General features: G+C 40.5%; 1 protein-coding gene across 1 annotated transcript in view; it reads left to right on the top strand.

Annotated features, from left to right (window-relative positions):
• PRKDC (protein kinase, DNA-activated, catalytic subunit) overlaps positions 1–23,728 on the top strand; it is a 199,887-nt gene that overhangs the window by 158,492 nt on the left and 17,667 nt on the right. The window contains exons 68-72 of the mRNA XM_070392843.1: positions 567–678; positions 3,806–3,992; positions 8,926–9,100; positions 14,503–14,693; positions 23,022–23,199. Coding sequence (XP_070248944.1) covers positions 567–678; positions 3,806–3,992; positions 8,926–9,100; positions 14,503–14,693; positions 23,022–23,199 — 843 coding nt within the window. The remainder of the gene's footprint in view (positions 1–566; positions 679–3,805; positions 3,993–8,925; positions 9,101–14,502; positions 14,694–23,021; positions 23,200–23,728) is intronic.

The following is a 23,728-nucleotide window of genomic DNA, read 5'->3' as shown; positions in this document are numbered from 1 at the left end:
GGCCTTGTTTAATTTTCTCATTTCACTTTCCCCATTCCATTTGACCAGGAATTTTCCTAGCATCTTGGACTATCTTGCCACACCTTGAAACCAGGTGGTTTCAGATATTATTATTATGTAACCTTCTGCACACACCAGAGCTGGGGGCAGTATTCCATAATTAAATACAACCATGAATATCTACCGTAAGTGGTAAATATTCAAATGAACGGCATAAACAAAGACCTATAAGTAGCCCTACGCCAATTCAGATCGGATTTTGCCAAGACAATTGGCTGCAACCTCGTGAAAACCTTTTTAACTTTCAGAGCTTTTTTGATTTTGGAATTGTGGATGAAGTAGAACTTCACTAAATTTATTTTCCCACTTTATTCTATATTCTTAAGAAGTTGAGTTTTAATGTCAGAACATATTAGATTTTATATGGTAACTTTGTGTTCCTGTTGTGAAAGAAGAGACAAAATTTTTTAATTGGGACAATAAATTTGTATTAAGTTTCTACCTACATTGTAAGTTTGTCTTGTCATTGAGCTGTGGATATAATCATCCTATAATATTATTTTTAGGTAATTTATCTTCTCAAGTTCCCCTTAAGAGACTTCTAAAAACCTGGACAAGCAGATATCCAGATGCTAAGATGGACCCAATGAACATCTGGGATGACATAATCACAAATCGGTAAGATATGATCCTTTTGAGTTGAATATGGATTATTTTCTGAAATTGCCAGAACTATTTTTCTCTAAGACTGTAGTTTAGAAAAATGTGGGGTTTGAGTCTAGTGTAGATATCTGTCATCTTTCAATTTTCCATTTAAGTTGTTCTAACAAAACTCTCCATGTTGGCAATATGTCCTTTGTCCCCATTTGTCCCCTGTGGGGGAATTGCTGCCCGCTCACTTTGAATTCATCTTGTACCAGGTGGTTGGTTATAAGCACCATCTCTGGCAATGAGAGAGGGCCAGGGAGCAGCAGGGCAGTGGTCCATGTGCTTCTGTTTCAGGGCTAAATATTAGGTAGTGATATGGCAATAAAGAGAATGCTGCTTAATGATTTTTTATTATTCTGTTTTCATAACTTTCTTGCCTCCTGCCTACCAACTCTATTACATAATTTTATATATATATATATAATAGAGGCCTGGTGCATGACATTCATGCACTGCAGGGGGGTCGGGGGCTCCCCTCAGCCGGGCCTGCACCCTTTAGCAGTCCAGGAGCCCTTGGGGGATGTCCAACTGTGGCTTAGGCCCACTCCTGGCTGGGAGCCGGCGGGGGGTGGGGGGGGAGGAGGGGGTTGGGGAGAGGGCGGAGGAACTTCCTCAGTCAGATTTTCTTAGTGCTGCTGTGGAGGCAGGAGAGGCTCCCACCACCACCGCTGCGCTCACCAGCCCAGCTTGTGGCTGAGCAGCGTTCCCACTGTGGGAGCACATTGACCACCAGGGGGCAGCTCCTGCGTTGAGCGTCTGCCCCCTGGTGGTCAGTGTGCGTCATAGCAACCGGTCAATTTACATATTACCCTTTTATTATATAGGATATGAGATATATATACACACACACACACACACACACACACACATACATAAATATGTGTGTGTGTGTGTGTGTGTGTGTGTGTATGTATATATCACCTTCCCCGGCCTGAGATCATTTTCTTTTCCTCAACCTTAACAACCCTGGGTAATCCAGAAGGCAGTTATTAATCATATGCACAAATATATACAGTCAGTAGGATTCAAGGACCCTGACCCCTCATGTGATAGTCTTGCCATTATATTTTAATTTACTTTTTATACTTTTAATTTTGTATACTTCTTTTACTTTTTATTTTGGGATAAGTTCTTATCTATTGAATGGTTGCAAGAAAAATAAAACTCTTCTGTGTACCTTTTACCCAGCTTCACTGTTTTTTAACATGTTGCCAGATTAGCTTTTTAATTCTCTCTCCACATACACATTTATTTTCTGAACCATTTGAGGGTAAGTTGTATACATAAGAACCCTTACCTCTTTACTTACCAGTGTACATTTCCTACAAAAAGTATTCTTTCAAAGAGTAATCACAGTGCAAGAATAACTTTACAGTTTTTATTTTTAAGCTACAGCCTCAATTTCAGTTTTGTCAATTGTCACATTAAAGCCTTTTAAAGCATTTTCTCCCCTTCTAAGACAGGATCCAGTCCAGAGTTATATACTGCATTTAGTTGGTATCTCTTTTAGTCTCCTTTAATTTGGAACAGTTCCTCAGACTTTTTTCATGCCATTGATACTTTTGTGGAAGGTTCCTCAGTTTGTTTGTCTATATATCCTTATGGTTAGCTGCATTCAGATGATGCATCCCTAGCCAGAATACCACTGAAGTGAAGTATTCTTCTCAGGCTATCACATCTGGAAGCGCAGAGTATCCATCTGCCTTTTACTGATTATAGTAATTTTGATTCCCTAGTTAAAATATTGTCCTGTCTCTCCAGTGTAAATGCCTGTTTATTTCCTTTGCAGCTTATAAGCAATGTGGGAGATACTTTGAGACTTGCATATATCCTGCTTCTCATTGGAACACTCTGCTTTTCATACCTGTGCATTACTCTTAGCTCAAGCCAATCTTGACAATATTAGTTGCAAGGTGATAATTTCCCACTACTTGTTCCATGTTTATCAGTCTACGTCCTGTTGTAAGGAAGAGCCCTCCCTTCTCCCCATCTGTTCATTTATTTGTTTACTTAAATTTTAATTATCAATATAGAATCATGGACTCCAGTTTTATTTAATGGAGTGTAATCCATTATTGTCCTTAATTATTTCATGTTTAAATTGTCTCACAATTGAGTAGCAAGTGCCCCTTCAAGCTGATATTCCAGGCAAATCGTGCAGAATTATTCCCCTGTGTCTTTTCTCCTTCTAGAAATGTTGCAGTTTTAGGTAGTTCTTACATTTACATCTGTGAACCAGCGGAAGAGAGTTTTTGTAGATGGTGTTGTTATTGGATTGCACCAGTGGGATTCTTCCATTACTTGTACTTGCTTATTCTTATAATTAAAAATTCGAAACTTAAAAAAATAGTAGCAGCTCTTAGGAGGGAGGGAATGCCCTTGTATTGGGTGAGGGGGCAAGGAGCACAGAAGCAGGTAGATTACTAGAGAAGCTTGTGTCTTTGGAATAACCACAGAAACAAAAGAAAGGTATATATGAGACATACTAGTTTATCTGGCCACAGTTTTTCTAAGAAAATTGAAATTAGTTCCTAGATGAAGAGGAAATTAGTTGATATTTCAGCAGTGGTGACTTTTGTACGTTTGCCAGTATTGCTAACAATGAAAATAAAATCACTAGAACAAAGTCAAATATGTAAATTGTGGTACAAATAAAAATAATTTTATAGCAATACAGTGTTATCTTTTAATATTTTCAGTGACTATAACCTGTTTGCTGCTTTATATTTTTCACCTTTGAGAGTAGAAGTTTAGATTGGGAGATATAAGGAGAAAAATGATTTTTGGCTCAACACAGGGTACTAGCATATTGTCCTTTAAGAGAGAAAATTGTGAGTTTAAATGCTTTATTTTTGTGGAGGTAGAGACGATGAATGATATCTGGAAAATTCTGTGAAATATCCTTGGTGATGTTTAAAGAGTTAATTAAGATGGAGATTAAATCCAGTACCTAGAGTGTACATATACAGTCCAGAAAATGAGCAAAATTTTAATAAATATAAAATTTTTGTCTGTAAATGCTATCCAGTAGTGTGTCCTATATGTCAAAGATTTCTTTCATGAGGCGTAAATTCTCATTTTTCTTTGTTTTGTGTAGATGTTTCTTTCTCAGCAAAATAGAGGAGAAACTTACTCTTCCAGATGATCACAGTATGGACATAGATGGGGATGCAGATTCCTGTGACAGGATGGAAGGGCGGGAGCAGGAAGAAGACATTTGCTCTCTGATCAAGAGCTGTAAGTTTTCCATGAAGATGAAGATGATAGAGAGCGCAAGGAAGCAGGTAGGTACTCAGATTTATGTCCCTCGGTTGCAGGCTCCTCCTGGGCCCTGGTCAGGGTGCGTGCATGAGGCAAACAATTGATGTGTTTCTCTCACATCGATATATCTCTATCTTTCCCTCTCTCTTCCACTCTCTAAAAATAAATGGAAAAATATCCTCGGGTGAGGATTAAAAAAACAACCACCAAAATAATTATTTTCTGTTATTGAAAAAGGAAATAAGCTTAATATCAGGTTTGAGCTTTAGCAAAATTAATGCTTGCCAGTTAGTTACAAATTATATTTAGATTTAGTTTGTAGAATTCTATCATTTGATAATTCGACCCTTTATTAACATATAATCATGCTTTACTTAAAAGTTGCATATAAACTATTTAAGTGTATCAAATCATATTTGAACAGACTGGGAGAGCTTGTTTTTTTTAATAACCCTAAATTGATTGGTATTATAAAACAAAGAATGTTGCTTTCTACTTCTAGTAGAAGTAATAAATATTTCTGTTTTGTAAGTTTGTGTTCACTTATAGATTTTTCTCTGAGATAGATGTTATATCATTTAGGAATCTTTATATTACAAATAACAGAAAACCCAACCCAAAGCAGCCCAAGTGGATAAAGGAAAGTTGTTAGTACCCATAAATGCAAAGTCTAGAAGAGCTAGCTTTCCAAGACTAGGACCTGCTTTCTCTCTGTGGGTTCTCCCTTCCACCATAGTGGTTCAGTGCTCAGACTCTACATAGCAGCACTCTGGCAGCTCCAGCTCACCCTTTGTGGTTGGAAATAGCTGTGAATGTTTTATACCTTACTTCTTCCATACCACATCTTCCTGGAAATGGTTTTTCTCTTATTTCTTGGCAGAAATGAAACCAAACACAAAAAGCATGTTTGGGTTTTTTTTCCAGGAAGCACCAGCCATTGTCTCCCACTACTTTAGCTCGATTACAAGCAGGAGAGGCCATCCATGACACATGGCTGAGGAGGGGGTGCATGTAGCTTCTTAGTGAGAAGTCAGGGTATTCATCCCAGATGGAGAGACAAAGAACGCTCTCCACTGCTGCACTGCTGCTCAGAGTTCCCCACCTGAGGGGAGAGAGGGGAGCATGACGAGAAAAGAGGAGGAAAGAAACGGATCATAAATATATTAGTTGGAAATATGTGAAAATCACCAAAATACCAAATATCTTTCATGTGACACGTTAGCTTTTCAGAATTTTTCTGCAATATTCACACATAAAAAATGGGGTAAATAGAGTTAGTTATCAATACCAGTAATGTTGGAGATGGAGAGAAAAGGAATAATTTAAGTCATCAGATGATATCAACAGCAGACCAGAGGATCGCAAGAATCAAGTCAAAGATTTGAAATATGAAGAAGCAAAAAACACCCAACCTGAAAAGCAAAAGGAAAAAAGAATCCAAAAATACGAAGATAGTGTAAGGAGCCTCTGGGACAGCTTGAAGCGTACCAACATCCGAATTATAGGGGTGCCAGAAGAAGAGAGAGAGCAAGATATTGAAAACCTATTTGAAGAAATAATGACAGAAAACTTCCCCTACCTGGTGAAAGAAATAGACTTACAAGTCCAGGAAGCGCATAGAACCCCAAACAAAAGGAATCCAAAGAGGACCACACCAAGACACATCATAATTGAAAATGCCAAGAGCAAAAGACAAAGAGAGTATCCTAAAAGCAGCAAAGAAAAGAAAGTCAGTTACCTACAAGGGAGTACCCATACGACTGTCAGCTGATTTCTCAACAGAAACTTTGCAGGCCAGAAGGGAGTGGCAAGAAATATTCAAAGTGATGAACAGCAAGAACCTACAACCAAGATTACTTTATCCAGCAAAGCTATCATTCAGAATTGAAGGTCAGATAAAGAGCTTCACAGATAAGGAAAAACTAAAGGAGTTCATCACCACCAAACCAGTATTATATGAAATGCTGAAAGGTATCCTTTAAGAAGAGGAAGAAGAAGAAAAAGGTAAAGATACAAATTTTGAACAACAAATACACATCTATCAACAAGTGAATCTAAAAATCAAGTGAATAAATAATTTGATGAACAGTATGAACTGGTGATTATAATAGAATCAGGGACATAGAAAGAGAATGGACTGACTATTCTTGCGGGGGAAAGGGGTGTGGGGGATGCGGGAAGAGATTGGACAATAATTGTGCCCCTATGGAAGAGGACAGTGGGTGGGGAGTGAGGGCGGAGGGAGGGGTGGGAACTGGGTGGAGGGGAGTTATGGTGGGAAAAAAGAGGAACCAATGTAATAATCTGAACAATAAAGATTTAATTTAAAAATTTTTTCTAAAAAAGAGAAAAAAAACACCTTCAGTTTATTTTACCTTCTCATACTCTTCAAAATGTCAAAAGTAGCAGAAGTGAAATTTGAGTTTTGCCTTTTTTTATTACCAAGCATTTCACTAGGTGCTAGAGATACCATGTTGAAAAAAATAGAGACAAGTGGACAATTATAATACATAATATTAAAAACCTCATGAGAAGGACACCTGACAGTCTTATGGAAACAAAGGAAGCTTGGAGTAGAAGGTGATGTCTAAGTTGGGAACTCAAGGATGAAATGGGGTAGCAGGAATAACACATAAGACCCAGGAGTGACGCTGAGCACTTGGTTTCCTGAGTGGGGCAGAGGTTAAATTTCAGCGCCTACTGAATGGCTGTGCAACTTTGTGCAAGAAAGCTCTGCGATCAAGGTGATCAGATGTGCAATTTTAAAATGCATTTTTGATGTAGTGAGAAGAAATGATCTAAGAAAGGGCAAAGGATTAGCAAGCTTTTATATTAATCCATGTGAGAGATGATGGTGGCCATATCTAGGTTAGAGGTCATGGAAATGGAGGTGAGTGGGCAGATTTAAGAAAATTGAGAGGGTTTGCTCAAATGAGACATGATGACTAATTGTGTTTGTGAGGAGGAAGGATGATAACCAGGTTTTTAACCTGAGAAGCTGGGTGGATGGGGATAAAGAAGGAAGAGTAGTTTTTGGGGCAGATGATATCTTCAGTTTGAGACATGTTGAATTTGCAAGGCCTTGAAGACAAACAAGTTGTAATTTCCCTTCACTAAGTTGTACATAAGAAATTTGAAGCTCTGGAGAAAAAGAGTTATGCTAGCAATAGAGGTCTCAATGCGATTAGCATGTGGATAGTCATTGAAACCATGGAAGTAGATAAGATAACCAGGATCAGTCCCCAAAACAGACCAACAGTTTTGGGGTGAACACAGGAGGAGGAGCCTACGAAGGCACTGTGAGACCACAGGGTAAGAACCAGAAATTATCAGTGTCAGTTACCAAAGAGAGTGAAGTTTTCAAGATTGAAAGTGCCCTTGCATGTAACATAAGGAGGTTGCTGCTGAGTTTGGTGAGAACTAGTTCACTGGAGTAACAGAAGTCAGATTATAGTGGATGGTGGACTGGGTAAAAGCTGGAGGAGAGAACATAGACAGTGAGCACAGGCTGCTCCTAAAGAAGCCATGACAAGAAGCAAGGGAGGTCAGGAGGAATTCTAAGATAAAAGAGACCGGAGATGTTTAAATCCTAATGGAAGGAACTCATCAGGAGGGATTGGACATACAGAGGAGGAGTCACTGGTAAAATAAGATTCCTTGTGGAGGCTGGTGGGGACAGGACTCGGGGCAAAGGTGAGTCTGCTATCAGAATGGAGGGCGGGAAGGAAGAATGCGCTTCCACGTGAGGAAGAGTGAGAGAGCTCATCTGTGTTCTCTGAGAAGTAGGAGGTGAAGTCAACTGCAGCGAGTGAGCAGGTAGGAGAATTGAGGAAAGTGAGGAGGTTTTAAAGATGACTCTGGACTGTGTGGGGAAAGTCGACCACACTCGGATTTTTAGACAGCACTGAACCGGCTAGTGTTGCCTGCAGTGACGTTGTACGTGTAAGAGCAGAAAAGGCTTGCATTTTGATGAACACAGAGTGTGGTTTTGCCAGATAGGGGTGACACCTGGCAAATGACACCTAAAGGCTAATGATCTGAGAGTATCACTAAGAGAATGGTGGGGATGATGGGTTTGCTTAGTTGGACATGGAAGGAAGTAAAAGCAGAAAGAAGGCAGGTCTTAAGTAGATTATGAAGTTATGATAGCAGGGATTTGGTGCATAGGAGAGAAGGTTTGTGTTCTGTCCCAGCACTCACTGCTACAGCTTCTTCTGCGGTCCCCTGCTAGCTCCTGGAGCCTGAGGGGAGATGGCCAGGCTTGGTGGCTTTGTTTTTTTGCCTGGCATTGGCAGTTGCCAGACAGCTGTGGCTGCACCTTGGTCCTTCATCCCTGCCCAGGTCACTGGGTTTAGCTGCAATGCATAGCAACCACTCCCACAGGAATGCTCACTGCATCCCTCTCCTGGTCCTGGCTGAAGGGAGTGCCAGTGGCAACCTGATTCTTCCCCGGCTGAGACCAGCAGTGACCTCCCGGCTGCCTCCCTGGCACCCTCTCAGTAGTGCTCCCTTCCCACTCACCTTACAGTGTTTCAATACACGGATCTCTCATACGTGTTTCTGTGTTGAGCAGCATATTCATTCTTAAACTTGTAACTGTTCAAATTGTTGTCACTTCAAGGGAGAGATCAAGGGGACCTCTCGTGCCACGATTCCTCTGACATCAAAGGTTTCTTTGGGGTTGATGAACATGTTTTGAATGAGACAGTGGTGATGATTACCCAGCTTTTGAATATATTAAAAGACACTGAATTGCATACTGTAAATGTGAATTATATCCACGTGATAAATAAAAAGACATTTAATGTAAGCTAAGGAGATGGATTAGCTGCTCTAAGGTGAATTGTCATCCATAAGGGAACCAGGCCAATTAACAAAAAACTTCTTTTGTAAAATGCTTTTATTTCTAAATTTACATTTATGTCATTGTACTCCTTTCTCTCTTCTATTACATAGAACAATTTCTCACTTGCCTTGAAACTATTGAAGGACCTGCATAAAGAATCAAAAACAAGAGATGAGTGGCTGGTGAGATGGGTGCATAGCTACTGTCGGCTCAGACACAGCCAGAGCCAGACCCAGAATCGTCCGGAGCAGATTCTTTCCGTGTTGAAAACAGTCTCTTTGTTGGGTATGAAACTGCTCTATCTATACAAGTTTAAGAATGCTATTCTATATTACATCTCTGTAGTCTTCTAAAACTATTATTTGTGTTGATTTGTCTGACATTGGCAATTAAGTATTTATAATTTTATTAAATATTTGGAGCCAAGGTACTTTATAGTTTAGTATTGCTAGTGCATACGGCATTTGGAGCTTTTATTTCTGTATCTATAAAATGGAATTGAAAGTAAAAGCCTCTTTCATATTTAGTTAAATTATGAATCTTAATGTTTACATATAAGAATTACTTTGTAAAATAAGACATTAAAAAGCTTTTTTCTTCTTCAGATCTTCTCTTTTCATAACAATATACCTGTTAAGACTCAGGGGAGAAAACCTTCCTCTTAATTATTTTTTGGACCTGGTATGCTAGCTCTGTTACCATATATCCAAAGGTACATAGGAGCACCATTATGGAACATGCTCCCAATTATATTTCCAAATTTGACTCTTCAGCAGGACAGGGTATCATATCAGAGTATCTGCCTCAGTAAATATGCAGACAAGAAAAACAGTCTTTCTATATTGGTCCCAGGATCATAAAATCATCCTTACAATGGTTTAAATATTTAATGGGTTGTTGTTGTTTTTTCTTTGAGGGGGATGGAGGGATAGGAGGAGTGTGCTGATATGAAGATAAAAGTTGGTACTTATAAAAATAATTTTACTGATTTAGTAGTTATGGTTTGGCTGACTTTGAATCAGCCTTGTGAAATAAGCAGAGCCAGTGGTTATGGTCGTGTATGTGAGACGAATCAGTCAGAGGATGGTCATCCCATGGATGAGCAGGTGGTGTGGTTGATGGCCTTTGCTGAGAGAGCACCCTTTCTCTTTCACACTGCCTTCTCACATCTCTCACATCTCTCACACCACCTTCCACATCGCTGCAAGATTATTCAAGGCTGGATCATCTTTCCTAGAGCCACACAGTAACATGAAAAACCAGACCTTTACTTTAAAAATTTTTTTAACTACAATTGACTTTCAATGTTATACTAGTTTCAGGTGTACAGTATAGTGGTGAGATAGTTAAATAATTTACAAAGCGATTCCCTTGGTGAATCTTGCACCATCTGGCACCATATATAGTTATTATAATATTATTAACTATATTCTCTATACCTTATATCTCCATGGCTGTTTTGTAACTGCCACTTTGTACTTCTTAATTCCTTCATTTTTTCAGTTAGCCTCAACCCTCCTTCCATCGGGCAAGCATCAGTTTGTTTTATTATTTATGAGTTTGTTTTTGTTTTCTTAGTTCGTTTATTTTGTTCTTCAGATTCCACATATATGTGAAATCATATAGTATTTGTCTTTGTCTGACTTCTCTTAGCACACTATCCTCTAGGTTCATCTCTGCTGTTGCAAATGGTATGATTTCATTATTTTTCACAGCTGAATAATCATGGTATATATGTACCACATCGTCTTTATCATTTTGTCTTTTTTTTTCTTTATTTTTATTGTTGCCACTGTTAGAGATATCCCCCCACCTCCACCCAGCCCTCGTGTGCTGCCCCCCACGCCTTCACCACACTGTTGTCTGTGTCCATAGGCGATGCAGATACCTTCTTTGACTAATCTCTTCACCTTCCTTCATCCAGTTAACCCACTTCTCTTCTCCTCAGTACCCCTATGATGCAGCTATTGTTAGGTTTTCATATTGTTCCAAAGTTCTTTCAAACTATCCTCATTCTTTTTTTGTAATGTATTTTTATTGATTTCAGAGAAGGGAGAGATATGTAGAAACATTGATGATGAGAGAGAATCATTGATTGGCTGCCTCCTGCACACTCCCTATAGGGGAGCATTGATTGGCTTGCAACCCGGGCATGTGCCCTTGGTCAGAATCGAACCCAGGACCCTTTAGTCTGCTGGCTGACGCTCTATCCACTGAGCCAAGCTGGCTAGGGCTATCCTTATTCTTTTTAATTCTTTTTTCCTTTTGCTACTCTGGTTTGTGTTTTATTCTCCCTTGTCGCTCAAATCACTGATTCAATCCTCTGCTTTATCTAACCTACTTTCATTCCTTCCAGTGTATTTGATGCCAGATATGGTACTCTTGATTTCCGACTGTTATTTTTCATGAGTTTATGTTTTTTTCATGCTATTGTAGCTCTTACTAAGTTCCTTGAGCATCTTTAGAACCATTACTTTGAATTATATATCTGATATTTTACTTGTCTCCATTTAATTTAGCTCTTTTTCTGGAGATTCCTCTGTGTTTTCATTTGGGACCTGTTTCTTTGTGCCCCATTTTGGCTGTCTCTTTGTGTTGGTTACTATTTATTAGATAGAACTGCTGTGGCTCCCAGTGTTCATGGGGTTGCCTATGGAGTGTGTCCTATGGGGCCCAGTGGAGCAGCTCCTTGATCGCCTGAGCTGGATGCTCTAGGAAGGTCTCTTGTGTGGGTTATGTGGGCCCTCCTTTTGTATTTGAGTCTTGATTGCCGTTGGCCCATTTGTGGGTGGGATCTCGCCTCAGGCTGGCTGGCTGTGGGGCTCCATCCCAACCATGGTGTGCAAGCTGCTGTATAGGTGCAGTCTGGCGGTTCTTTTTGGGCTGTGGCAGTCTTCCAGATCGTCTGAGCTCCATGCTCCAGGAAAGTCTCTTGTGAAGTATGTGTGTGTCACCCCCAATCCCCCAACCCCCTTGTTGTTTGTAGTTGAGGCTTGATTGCTGTTGGCCCTTTGTGGGTGGATTAACCCTTCAGGCTCGGTGACTACAGATGGTTACCATTTACTGTGCGGGGGCTGTTCCCTGAGCAGGGGTTGCTCCCAGCATGGCCTGGTGCCTGCCAGGATCCACCCTTGGGTGTGCTGCTTGTGTAGCTAGTTTGGTTGAGCTCTAGTGTGGTCTGAAGCTCGTTACTGGTTGTGTTGGTTCTGGGTCCATTTGGATGGGGTTCAGGTGCAGGCTGCTGTCAGACATTGTGTGTGACCAGCCTTGGGCTACCTCTCTGAAGCTACAGTGCTGTTCACTGTGTGTGTCGGTGTTGACTGGACCTGTGTGTACGTGAGAGGGGCTAATCTGTAAAAGGGTCGGCTTCTTCCAGCTTCGAGCTGGGAGCGAATCTGTGATAAGACCCAGGTTCCCTGAGGTCTGCCTGCCTGTCGGCTTCTCCGCCTTTCCCTTGAGGTTCCTGGTCATCCTCCCCCGCCTTCTGAAGAGAGACTAGGATGAACCCAGTTAGCTGAGATGGGCCTAGTGGGTCCCCTACTTGGGGATCACGCAGTCAGGCATGCAATGAAGGGAAAGTAGTCCTGGCTTCAAAGTCAAATCCCTCCGTCTCTGCCCGAGACTCCAACTCTAGCTGCCCCCTAGGTGGTCTCACTGCAGGTTCAGGTTGGGCCTTCTTTTGGATGTTCTGGGACTCTGTGACCCAGCTGCAGTTTGTTAGGTAATTTTAGATTGCAAAGGGCCAGGGCATTCATATGCAAAAGCCTCTGCACGCAGCTTGGGTGGGGCGGGGTCTCAGGGAATCAACAGGGTGGAGCAAACAGCTATGGCTGATCCTCAGCCCTGCCCTAAGAGGCCCCGAGTCTCTGTCCCATGGTAATCACTGCAAGTACCTCTGAGAGAAAGCCGCCCTGAGTTCTGACCAATGCCAGACAGTCCAGTTTCTCCCCGTATGAGTGTGGGTCCCCAGAGACTCGCCCGGAACTGGAGTTCAGAGCATTCGGGAGCTTGTGTCTCCCTCCCAATTCAAAAAGACAGCCGCGTCCTCAGTTGCCAGCCCTTTCCGAGTGCGCCTCCGTACCTCTGCACTTTACTTCCGCACCTCCTCTGAGTCTCAGTGTGCTTTTCTCTTTCCTTCTAGTTGTAGAATTTCCACTCAGCCAGCCTTCCTGTGGTTCTGGATGATGTCCGTTTTGTCTTTTAGTTGTATTTTTGAAGTGGTTGTGCGAGGCAGCAATTTCAGGTGTTTACCTATGCCACCATCATGGTTCCGTATCTCACTTGGTTTTCCAACTTGATTGCTCTGTAATTGCACTGTAAATCCGGTTTGGGGCTGGGAGCAGGTGTGCACAGCTTCCAGCTACTCTGCAGCCATCTTGGAAAGCTCCTATCCTTTTGTCTTTTGATTTTTGTATTTAATCCATTTACATTTAAAATAAGTAGTAATAGTATGAAGTTATAGCCGTTTTATTAATGTTTCTGTAGTTCTTCTCTGTTCCTTTCTTATTCTCTTATTCTCTTCTCTCATGTGTTGATAACTTTCTGTAGTATTGTATTCGGATTTCTTTCTCTTTATTTCCTGTATATTTCTTGTACATTTTTGCTTTGTGGTTACCTTGTACTTCATATATACCAAGCTGTGTTTATGGCAGTGTATTTTAAGTTGATGGTTGCTTAAGTTTTAAGACATAATAAACTACTATTTTTACTTACCCCCTTCACGTTTATGTTTTTGTCATCATTTTTCCATTTCTTTTATGCGTGTGTTTGTGTGTATCTCTTAATTTACAGTTGTATTTACTCATGATCTTCCTACTTTTGCCTTTTAACCTTTATACTAGCTTTAGTGTTCATTGATTCACTGATTTTATTATGTTTGCTTTTGTCAGAATTTTTTCTTTGCAATATTTTCTTATTCATATTTTCTTCTTAAAAAGGTCCCTTTACAGTTTATTGTAATACTGTTTTGATGGTGATGAGCTCCTTCAGCTTTTTTTTTAAACGGGAAGAATCAGACCTTTATGGCAGTCTCTAGTCTCTGTTGTTTTATCAGCAACAGGTAATAGTATCAATTAAAAAACTCTGGGTTCCCCACCGGGTTTGGCTCAGTGGAAAGAAAGTTGGCCTGTGAAGGGTCCTAGATTCGATTCTGGTCAAGGGCACATGCCTGGGTTGTGGGCTCAATCCCCAGTGCGGGTCGTGCAGGAGGCAGCCAATAGATGATTCTCTCTCATCATTGATGTTTCCATCTCTCCCTCTCCCTTCCTCTCTGAAATCAATAAAAATATATTTTAAAAAAAGAAAGGAAAAACACACACACAAAAAAACTATGGGTTATTCATGGCTATGCATAAATCCATTTCTTATTCTTTGTAACAGATAGAATTAGGTGCTGTGACAAAATGCAGAATGATACTTGAATAAAAGTTAGTATTTTATTTGCTTAGCCTCTGTGTACTTAGATATGGTCACTGCTAACAAAGAACATTTTTCATTAATATTAGTTCAAGACTACCTAACCAGTGTGTGAAGTTAGTTTCTTATAACATCAAGATTTATTTTAGTTAATTTCTTAGTAGAAGACAACTTTTATATACTATAAACTTTTTTTTTACCTTATGGTATTCATTTACTTCTGAAAGAACTCCTGTGTGAGTTTGTATGTGTGTGTGTGTTTAATCCAATAGGTGAGAACACATCAAGCTACTTAAGCAAAAATATTTTGGCTTTCCGTGACCATAATGTTCTCTTGGGTACAACTTACCGGATCATAGCTAATGCTCTCAGCAGTGAGCCAAGCTGCCTTGCTGAAATTGAGGAAAGCAAGGCTAGAAGAATCTTGGAACTTTCTGGATCCACTTCAGAGAATGTAGAAAAGGTAATGTTTATTACGAGAGTGAACTTTTCGTGTTTGCATGTTGTATGTCTTTAATGTGCGACCTTTTGGCTGCATGAAAGAAATAATGGGTAGAGGGCAGAGTCAAGATCAACTGGAATGGAGTAGGTCAACTGAACTTGCCACCTCCTGAGATCACATCATAATTACAACTCAGTGATAGAACGAACCACCTGAACCTTTGCTGAGCAGAATGCCTATAACTAAAGATATAAGGAAAAAACCACATCAAGACAGGTAGCGGGGGTCCGATTGCAGACCAGTAGGTCTTCCATCCACAGTGTGGCAATTAAGAAATGAGAGGAATGGATTGGCTTTGTAGGCCCCTCTGAGGAGCAAGGGGGTCTCAGCCCCACACCAGCCTCCCTAGCCCAGGGTACCTGTGCTGGACAGAGGAGTCCCCATACATCTGGCTTTGAACACCAACAGAGATGATGTTGAGAGGCAAATGGCTCTGTGAGACTGAAATGCCACTTCTAAAGGGCCCATGCAGAAATTCACTGGCTCTAAGCCTGAGATACATGGAGAGGAACTATTGAATAACTTCAGAGAGAGGGCTGCAGGGCTAGGGAACAGGGTAACCCTCTCAGGGAAGGGAAACACTAGTAGGCATGCCATTTCCTTCGTTGAGCTCTTTTTCCCACCCAACTGGGCCAGCACAGGTGGGCACTACATCTGTGCTCCCCATGAACCTGGCTAACATTTGCCCTACCCCATATTTCCCTGATAACCCGAGCCCTTGATCACTGGGCCCTCCCTTGCCTCTCTCATCTGCCTGTATCCACGAGCAGCCTGCCTAGCTTATATTGCAAACTCTCCAAAAATCCACAAACCTCACAAGAGTGTTGTCTAGCTTTGGCTCATGCATCAGACTCTCAGAAGTCCACGGCTTCACACAAGCGGTAGCCAGCATCAATGTGCATTGTAGCTCCTGCCAGGTGGCCCCAACACAATAGCCACCGGCTTTAGCTTACATTGTATTTCCCACTAGGTGGCCCCAAACTTTGAGTAAGTGTTGGCCAATCTTAGATCCAACTGAGCAGCCACAAGCCCAGCACAAGCAACAGCTGGCTTGGCTCTTTCATGCACTTCGAAGCCCAACACAAGCAGCTACCAACTGCAGATCAATTTGTAGCTCCTACCAAGTGACCACAAACCAGGCACAAGCTGTGCTGACCCTAACCCATACCAAAGCCCCTCTCAAGAGGATCCAGACACAGCACACCCATTGGACAGTCTCAGCTGGCACCAGAGCCCCATAAAGCAACTCCCACTTTGTGGAATCAGCCCCTGCTCAAGAGCTCATCCACTGAAGTCACATGTGACTCTCACAGCCAGTCACCCTGAGTGCCAGCCCCTCCCACTGGCATTCCAGCAGCAATTGAGGCCCAACTACATCAGGACGGCACATATAACCCCCACACAGATACCACTAGCACCTGGCTCAGGAGACAAGGAAGACTGCCACTGGATCCCACAGGACACCTCCTACGTAAGGCCAGTCTTTCAAGAATAAGAGATGGAACAGATATATCTAGTATATGGAAACAAACACAGAGAGTCAGCAAAAATGAGGAGACAAAGGAACAGGTCCCAAACTATAAAACAGAACAAAACTTCAGGAAAAAAATATAAATGAAACAGAGACAAACAATCTACTAGGTAAAGAGTTCAAAGCACTGGTTATAATATGCTCAGTGAACATGGGAGAAGAACAGAAGAACTCAAGGAGAACTTAAAGAGATGGAAAATATTATAAAGAACCAGTCAGCGTTTAAGGCTACAAAACTGAATAAAGAATATGCAGATTAAATAAAGCAGAGAATCGAATCAGCGATTTGGAAGACAAGGTAGCAGAAAACACCAAATCAGAACAGCTAAAAAGAAAAAATAATTTAAATAATGAGGATAGTTTAAGGGACATGTGGGGACAATATTAATGGCACCAACATTTACATTTTAGCGGTCCCAATCAGAGAAGAGATAAAGACAGAGATTCAAATTCTATTTGAAGAAATAATGACTGAAAAATTTCCTAAACTCTTGACGGAAATACACTTCCAGGTACAAGAAGTGTAGAGAGTCCTAAATAAGATGAACCTAAAGAGCCCTAGCCCTGGCTGGTGTTTCTCAATGGTTAGAGCGTTCACCCACGCACCTAAGGATTGCGGGTTCAATTCTTGCTCAAGAGTACATGCCTGGGTTGTGCTTCGCTCCCTTCCCCCAGTTAGTGAGCGAGCAGGACACAGCCAGTTGATGTGTCTCTCTCTCATTGATGTTTTACTCTCTGTCTCTCTGCCCCTCCCCCCATCTCCCTCCCTCTCTTCCACTCTCTCTGAAAAAGCAATGGAAAACATATCCTAGGTGAGGGGGAAGAAAAATGAACCCAAAGAGACCTACAACTAAAATGCCTAAGATTAAAGACAAAGAGAATACTAAAAGTATCATGCGAAAATCATCAACTTACATGCAAGGGATTTCTTATAAGACCATCAGATGATTTTTCAACAGAAGCTTTGCTGGCCCAAAGGTCAATTACATGTTCTATTAAAAGTGATAAAAGATAAAACTTATAACCAAGATTATTCTATCCAGCAAGGTTATCTTTTAGAATTGTAGGAAAGATATTTTCCCAGGCAAACAAAAGATGAAGGAATCAGTCACTACTAAATTAGCAGTACATGAAATCTTGACGGGACTTCTTCAAGTAGAAAAATAGAAAAAATTAAAATAAAATGTAGAACAGAAAAAAATCTCACAAAGGCAAATAGTAAGAACAGTGAATCAATAAAAAAGTCAAAAGTATGAATTTATGTGTAAATACAATAGTAAGGAATACACACACACAAAGAGGTAAAATATAATGACAAAAACATGTGGGGGAGAAGAGGGAGACAGAAAATCAACAAGGAAACCATGGCATTGAATGACACATTATAGCAGGTGGATTTAATTGATATTTTTAGACATTTCACCCCAAAAAGGCAGAATATACATGGGCACATGAGACATTTTCCAGATTAGACCACATGCTAAGCCACGAAACAAGACTCAATAAATGTAAGGGGATGAAATCATATCAAGCATGTTCTGTGATCACAATGGTATGAAATTAGAAATGAAATTCAAGTAGAAAACTGGGAAACATACAAACACATGGAAGATAAACAACATGCTACTAATTAATAAATGGGTTAACTATGAGATCAAGGAGGAATCAAGATACGTTGAGACAAATGAAAATGAAAACAATGACCCAAAGTATGAGAATAATCAAAGCATTTCTAAGAGGGAAATCTATAGCAATACAGGCCTGCCTTAAGAAACAAGAAAAATCTCAAACAATCTAAAATTAATACCTAAAGGAACTGGAAAAAGAAGAGCAAACAAAGCCCAAAGTGAGTAGAAAGAAGGAAATAATAAAGATCATAGCAGAAATAAATGAGAGTCTTAAAAAAAAACCAGAAAAGGTCAATGAAAACAAGAGCTGGCTCTTTGAAAAGACAAAATTGACAAATCTTTAATTACTGGCAGACTCACCAAGTAAAAAAGAGAGGACCCAAATAAATCAGTAATGAAAGGGGAGAAGTGACAACAAATTATACAAATCGGGAAGAAAGAAAATTTGAACAGAATGATAACTGGTAATGAAATTGAATCAGTTATCATAAAACACCCACTAAGTAAAAGTTTTTGACCAGATGGCTGAATTCTACCAATATTCAAAGTAAAATTAAGGCCTACTCTCTAATTATTCCAAAAAATTAAAGAAGAAAATATTCCCAAACTCATTTTACAAAGCCAGCATTACCCCGATACCAAAACTAGACAGAGATTAAAAAATAAAATAAAAGGAAAATTACTGATCAATATCCCTGATGAACAGACACGCAAAAATTCTAATCAAATTATTAGCAATTCAAATTTAGCAATGTATTAAAAAGATCATATACTTTGATCAAGTGGGATTTATTCCAGAGGTGCAAGGTTTGTTTAATATCTGCAAATTAAGGTGATGCTCCACATAAACAGAAGGATAAAAACTCTCAGAAAAGCAGGGACAGAGGGAACATACCACAGGATAATAAAGGCCATATATGACAAACCCACAGCTCACATCATACTCTATGGTGAAAAGCTGGAAGTTTTTTCCTTAGTATCAGGAACAAGAAAAGGATGTCCACTTTCACTACTTTCATTCAACACAGTATTGGAAGTCCCAGCTACAGCAATCAGACAAGAAAAAGTAGTGAAATTATTTGAATTGGAAAGGAAGAAGTAAAACTGTCATTATTTTCACATGACCTGATATTATCTAGAGAGAACCCTAAAGCCTTCACTAAGAAAGCATTAAAACTAATTAATGAAGTCCATAAAGTAGCAAGATATAAAATTAATATTTAGAAATAATTGCACTTTCATATACCAATAACATACTATCAGAGAAATTAAGAAAGTCCCATTTACAATTGCACCAAAAAGAATAAAATACCAAGGGATAAATTTTTAACCAAAGGGTTAAGACTATTACTTGGAAAACGATAGGACATTGAAGAAATACATTGGAGAAGATACAAATAAATGAAAAGATACATATACCATGCTCATTGTATGGAAGAATTAATATCATTTAAATGGCCATAACACTGGAAGGAAAATACAGATTCAATGTAATCTTGATCAAAATACCATGGCATTTTGCATAAAACTAGAAGAAATAATCCTAATATATTAATTGAGTCCCAAAAGATTGCCAGAGCAATCTTGAGAAAGAAAAATAAGTATCACAGTACCTGATATCAAACTATACAATAAGATTTTGTTTTGTTTTTTAAAATCTATTTTTAAATTAATTTCAGAGAGGAAGGAAGATGGAGAGATAGAAACATCAATGATGAGAGAGAATCATTGATCTACTGCCTCGTGCACGCCCCCTACTGGGGATTGAGCCTGCAACCTGGGCATGTGCCCTGACTGGGAATTGAACCATGACCTTCTGGTTCATAGGTCAACGCTCAACCACTGAGCCACATCAGCTGGACTTCAACAAGGTTATAGTAATCAAAACAACATGATACTGGCATAAAAACAGAGATACATCAATGGAGCAGAATAGAGAGCCCAGAAAATCAGACCTATGTGATCAATTAAGCTATACCAAGGAGACAATATCCAGTGTGACAATAAAGATAATCTTTTCAATAGATGGTGTTGGAAAAGTGGACAGATAAATGCAAAGAAAGAAAGAAATGAGACCAGTTTTTACACCATATAAAAAAATAAAATGGACTGTAGACTTAAATTTAAGAATTGAAACCATAAAATTCTTAGAAGAAAACATAGTCAATAATCTATTTTATATTGGTCTTAGCAATATTTTTTTCGATATATGTCTCCTATGGCAAATACATCAAAAGCAAAAATAAACAAATGGGACTACAATGGACTAAAAAGCTTTTACACTGCAAAGGAAACCATTAACAAAACAGAAAGACCACCTACTGAATGGTAGAAGATACTTGCCAATGATACATCTGATAGGTTAATATCCAAACTTTATAAAGAACACATACAACTCAGCACAAAAAAAAAAAAATAATTAAAAAATGGGCAGAGGACCTGAATAAACACTTCTCCAAAGATGGCCAATAGACTTAATGAAAAGATGCCCATCATTAGTCATCAGGGAAATGCAAATTAAAACCACAATAAGATTTTGTGTTGTTTTTTTAAAATATATTTTTAAATTAATTTCAGAGAGGAAGGAAGAGGGAGAGATAGAAACATCAATGATGAGAGAGAATCATTGATTGGCTGCCTCCTGCGCACCCCGCACTGGGTACCAAACCTGCAACTCAGGCATGTGCCTTGACTGGGAATTGAAACGTGATCTCCTGGTTCATAGATCGACGCTCAACCACTGAGCAACACTGGTTGGGCTTAAATTCTTAATCTTTAAGGTTTTGTGATATACTTCCAGTAACTTCAGTCAATGGGAATTCTCAATAGTTGTCCGTTTTGCTGATTCCAAGGGGGAATCTGATTGCCAGTGGATTATCTATCTATTAAGTGAAGCACAAAACAAGAAAGAGATACTACAGCTTTGGGGCAAAATATAGAGCTCTGAAATTTCTTTATTCTACTTTGTTCCATTTTATTGCTTTTCAACTACTACTTAAAATGAAGATTTATTAGACAGTTTTAAAAAACAGTATGTTATTTGAATAATCATATACCAGTTTTCAAAAGAATGAATTATGGAAATTCACTCCCAATCTTTAGGAATTAGGTTAAATGCCTTTTTTAAAAATATATATTTTATTGATTTTTTACAGAGAGGAAGGGAGAGGGATAGAGAGTTAGAAACATCAATGAGAGAGAAACATCGATCAGCTGCCTCCTGCACATCTCCTACTGGGAATGTGCCCGCAACCCAGGTGCATGCCCTTGACCGGAATCGAACCTGGGACCCTTCAGTCCACAGGCCGACGCTCTATCCACTGAGCCAAACCGGTTTTGGCGGTTAAATGCTTTTTGATAGCTGAGATGAGAGAGCCATTATTTCAGGATCCTAGGTAGGGTTAGTTTTAACCTGGACCTTAAAAACTAAAAAGGAATAAGTAGAGAAAATCTATAATAATAAAAGCGTAATATGCTAATTAGATCATATGTCCTTCTGGATGAAGCCGGGGCTGCTAGGGAAGCCTGGGTCCCAGGTGCCTGCTGGCGGCTGGAGGGAAGCCCGGGTCCCGGGTGCCAGAGGGAAGCCGGTGCCGGCAGCCGGGGGAAGGAAGGCCTACTCTTGCACAAATATCGTGCATTGGGCCTCTAGTAAATAAATAATGAGCATTACTTTGCGTTTTTATAATATATTTGACAGTTATGCCCAGCCAAATTTATTATGTGGAAAATGGATATATTCCATGTTTTTCCTGTTTATTTAAATGATTCACTTTTTTCAACATTAAAAATAGGAAGTTTGTGTTGAAATGATGTGGATGGTTCTTGCATGACTTTTGTTAATGGAGTTTTCACCATCTGTCTCCACTCAGGTTTCCCACTAGTTTGTGGGACAGACCAGCCCTTTTCACTTTTTTATTTAGTGCCTGCTTTTTAAAATCATTTTGTATTTTCATAGTTACCAGCCTCTCCTCATCTCACCAGGAGCCACCTCATTTTAGTTGTGTAGCCTTGCTTCTTCTTTTCACAATGTTACTGACATCTGTGCAGGACATTGGCACAGGGAGCCAACTTCCAGCTCTTCAAATTCCTGACGGGCTGTGTGATCCACATGGACTTTTGGTGCCCACTCTGTGTGACTAGGGGACTATCTGGCCCACACGTGGTCTATTCTTTTTGTTTGTTTGTATTTTATATGCTCAGGATCTTACTGGAATTGCTTACTCTTTCACTATCAGGGCAGACTCTCCCTTTTCCATTTAGCCAGCTTTCTCTATTTATTATTTCATTAGAGGCCTGGTGCATGAATTTGTGCACGGGTGGAGTCCCTTGGCCTGGCCGGCAATTGGGGTCAATCGGGGCCGGCCGGCCAGCGGGAAGGACCACAGGAGGTTGGCTGGCCAGGGGGAGGGACTGTGGGAGGTTGGCCAGCAGGGGGGAGGAACCGCAGGAGGTTGGCCAGCTGCAGGAGGTTGGCTATGGGAGCACACTGACCACCAGGGAACAGCTCCTGCATTGAGCATCTGCCCCCTGGTGGTCAATGTGCGTCATGGCTACCAGCCAGTCATCCAGTCGTATGGTTGCTTAGGTTTTTATATATATACTAGAGGCCTGGTGCACAAATTCGTGCACCAGTGGGGTCCCTCAGCCTGGCTTGCAGGATCGGGCCGAAACCGGCTCTCCGACATCCCCCAAGGGGTCCTGGATTGTGAGAGGGCAAAGGCCAGGCCGAGGGACCCCACCAGTGCATGATTGGGGTTGGGGAGGGACGTGGGAGGTTGGCCAGCCGGGGAGGGACCACAGGAGGATTCCAGGGCATGTCCGGCCCCTCTCGCTCAGTCCCGATCGGCAGGACCCCAGCAGCAAGCTAACCTACCAGTTGGAGCATCTGCCCCCTGGTGGTCAGTGCACGTCATAGCGAGCAGTTGAGCTGCCTTAGCATATCATTAGCATATTACGCTTTGGTTGAACAGGCAACCGGACGACCGGACACTTAGCATATTAGGCTTTTATTATATAGGATTGATGACTAATGAATTACAAGTATTCTACCTTTATCCTCACAAGTAGAGTTTGTCCACAAAACTTCAGTCCCACTGGCAGGTTTTCTGAGACCTCTGTGAATTCTAGGTGGTCACAGCGCTGCACCAGAGAGCATTTCATCACCTTTCCGAGGCCACGAGGACAGCTGAGGAGGAAGCCCCTTCCGGCCAGTGCCCGCAGCCCACAGCTGGGGTGGTAGATGCTTATATGGCACTGGTGGATTTCTGTGACCAACGGCTCCAGGAGGAGGAAGAGACTGCATCAGGTGACTTGCAAAAGAAAAGAAAATTGTGTCACATTAGGTTACTGTAAAGTCTAAGAACTTTGTACGTACTTTTGGTTTCCTATTTGTGTTTGCTTTAAATGAGAAAAGTCTTGCCTTTTTAAGAAGGAATGACATCTCCAAGCAGCATGACCTGCTTATCTTCTATCCTGGAGTCAAGCTGTCTTCCAGCTTTCCATTTACTTAACTTCCACTTTTATGTTTTGCTTGTTTGGTATTATTGGCCTTATGTGTCCTGACTCTTGTTCCTGGAATTAATTCAGGAACCAGTGGCTGCCCTTGATGTTCCCAGCCCAGGAAGCAAACCGTGCTTCATGCAGAATGGGTAATGTCATAGAACATTCAGTTTCGAGATAGAAACTTGTATGTGTAGTCCAAAATTGCTTCTGGTGTTTTAAAGAAGTTGTTAGGGAGGAAAAATGACATACTACAAAATATAAGCCAAAAGGGAAACTAGAATTACATGTTACATTTATAATTTATGTGTAAGTGGATATACTACTATTGACCA

This window comes from Myotis yumanensis, unplaced genomic scaffold, assembly GCF_028538775.1.
Source record: "Myotis yumanensis isolate MYYU_CA2020_CCGP unplaced genomic scaffold, mMyoYum1.0.hap1 SCAF_15, whole genome shotgun sequence".
Classification (NCBI taxonomy): domain Eukaryota; kingdom Metazoa; phylum Chordata; class Mammalia; order Chiroptera; family Vespertilionidae; genus Myotis; species Myotis yumanensis.
Note: the sequence above shows the minus strand (reverse complement) of the source record. Positions and strands in the feature narration are given on the sequence as shown.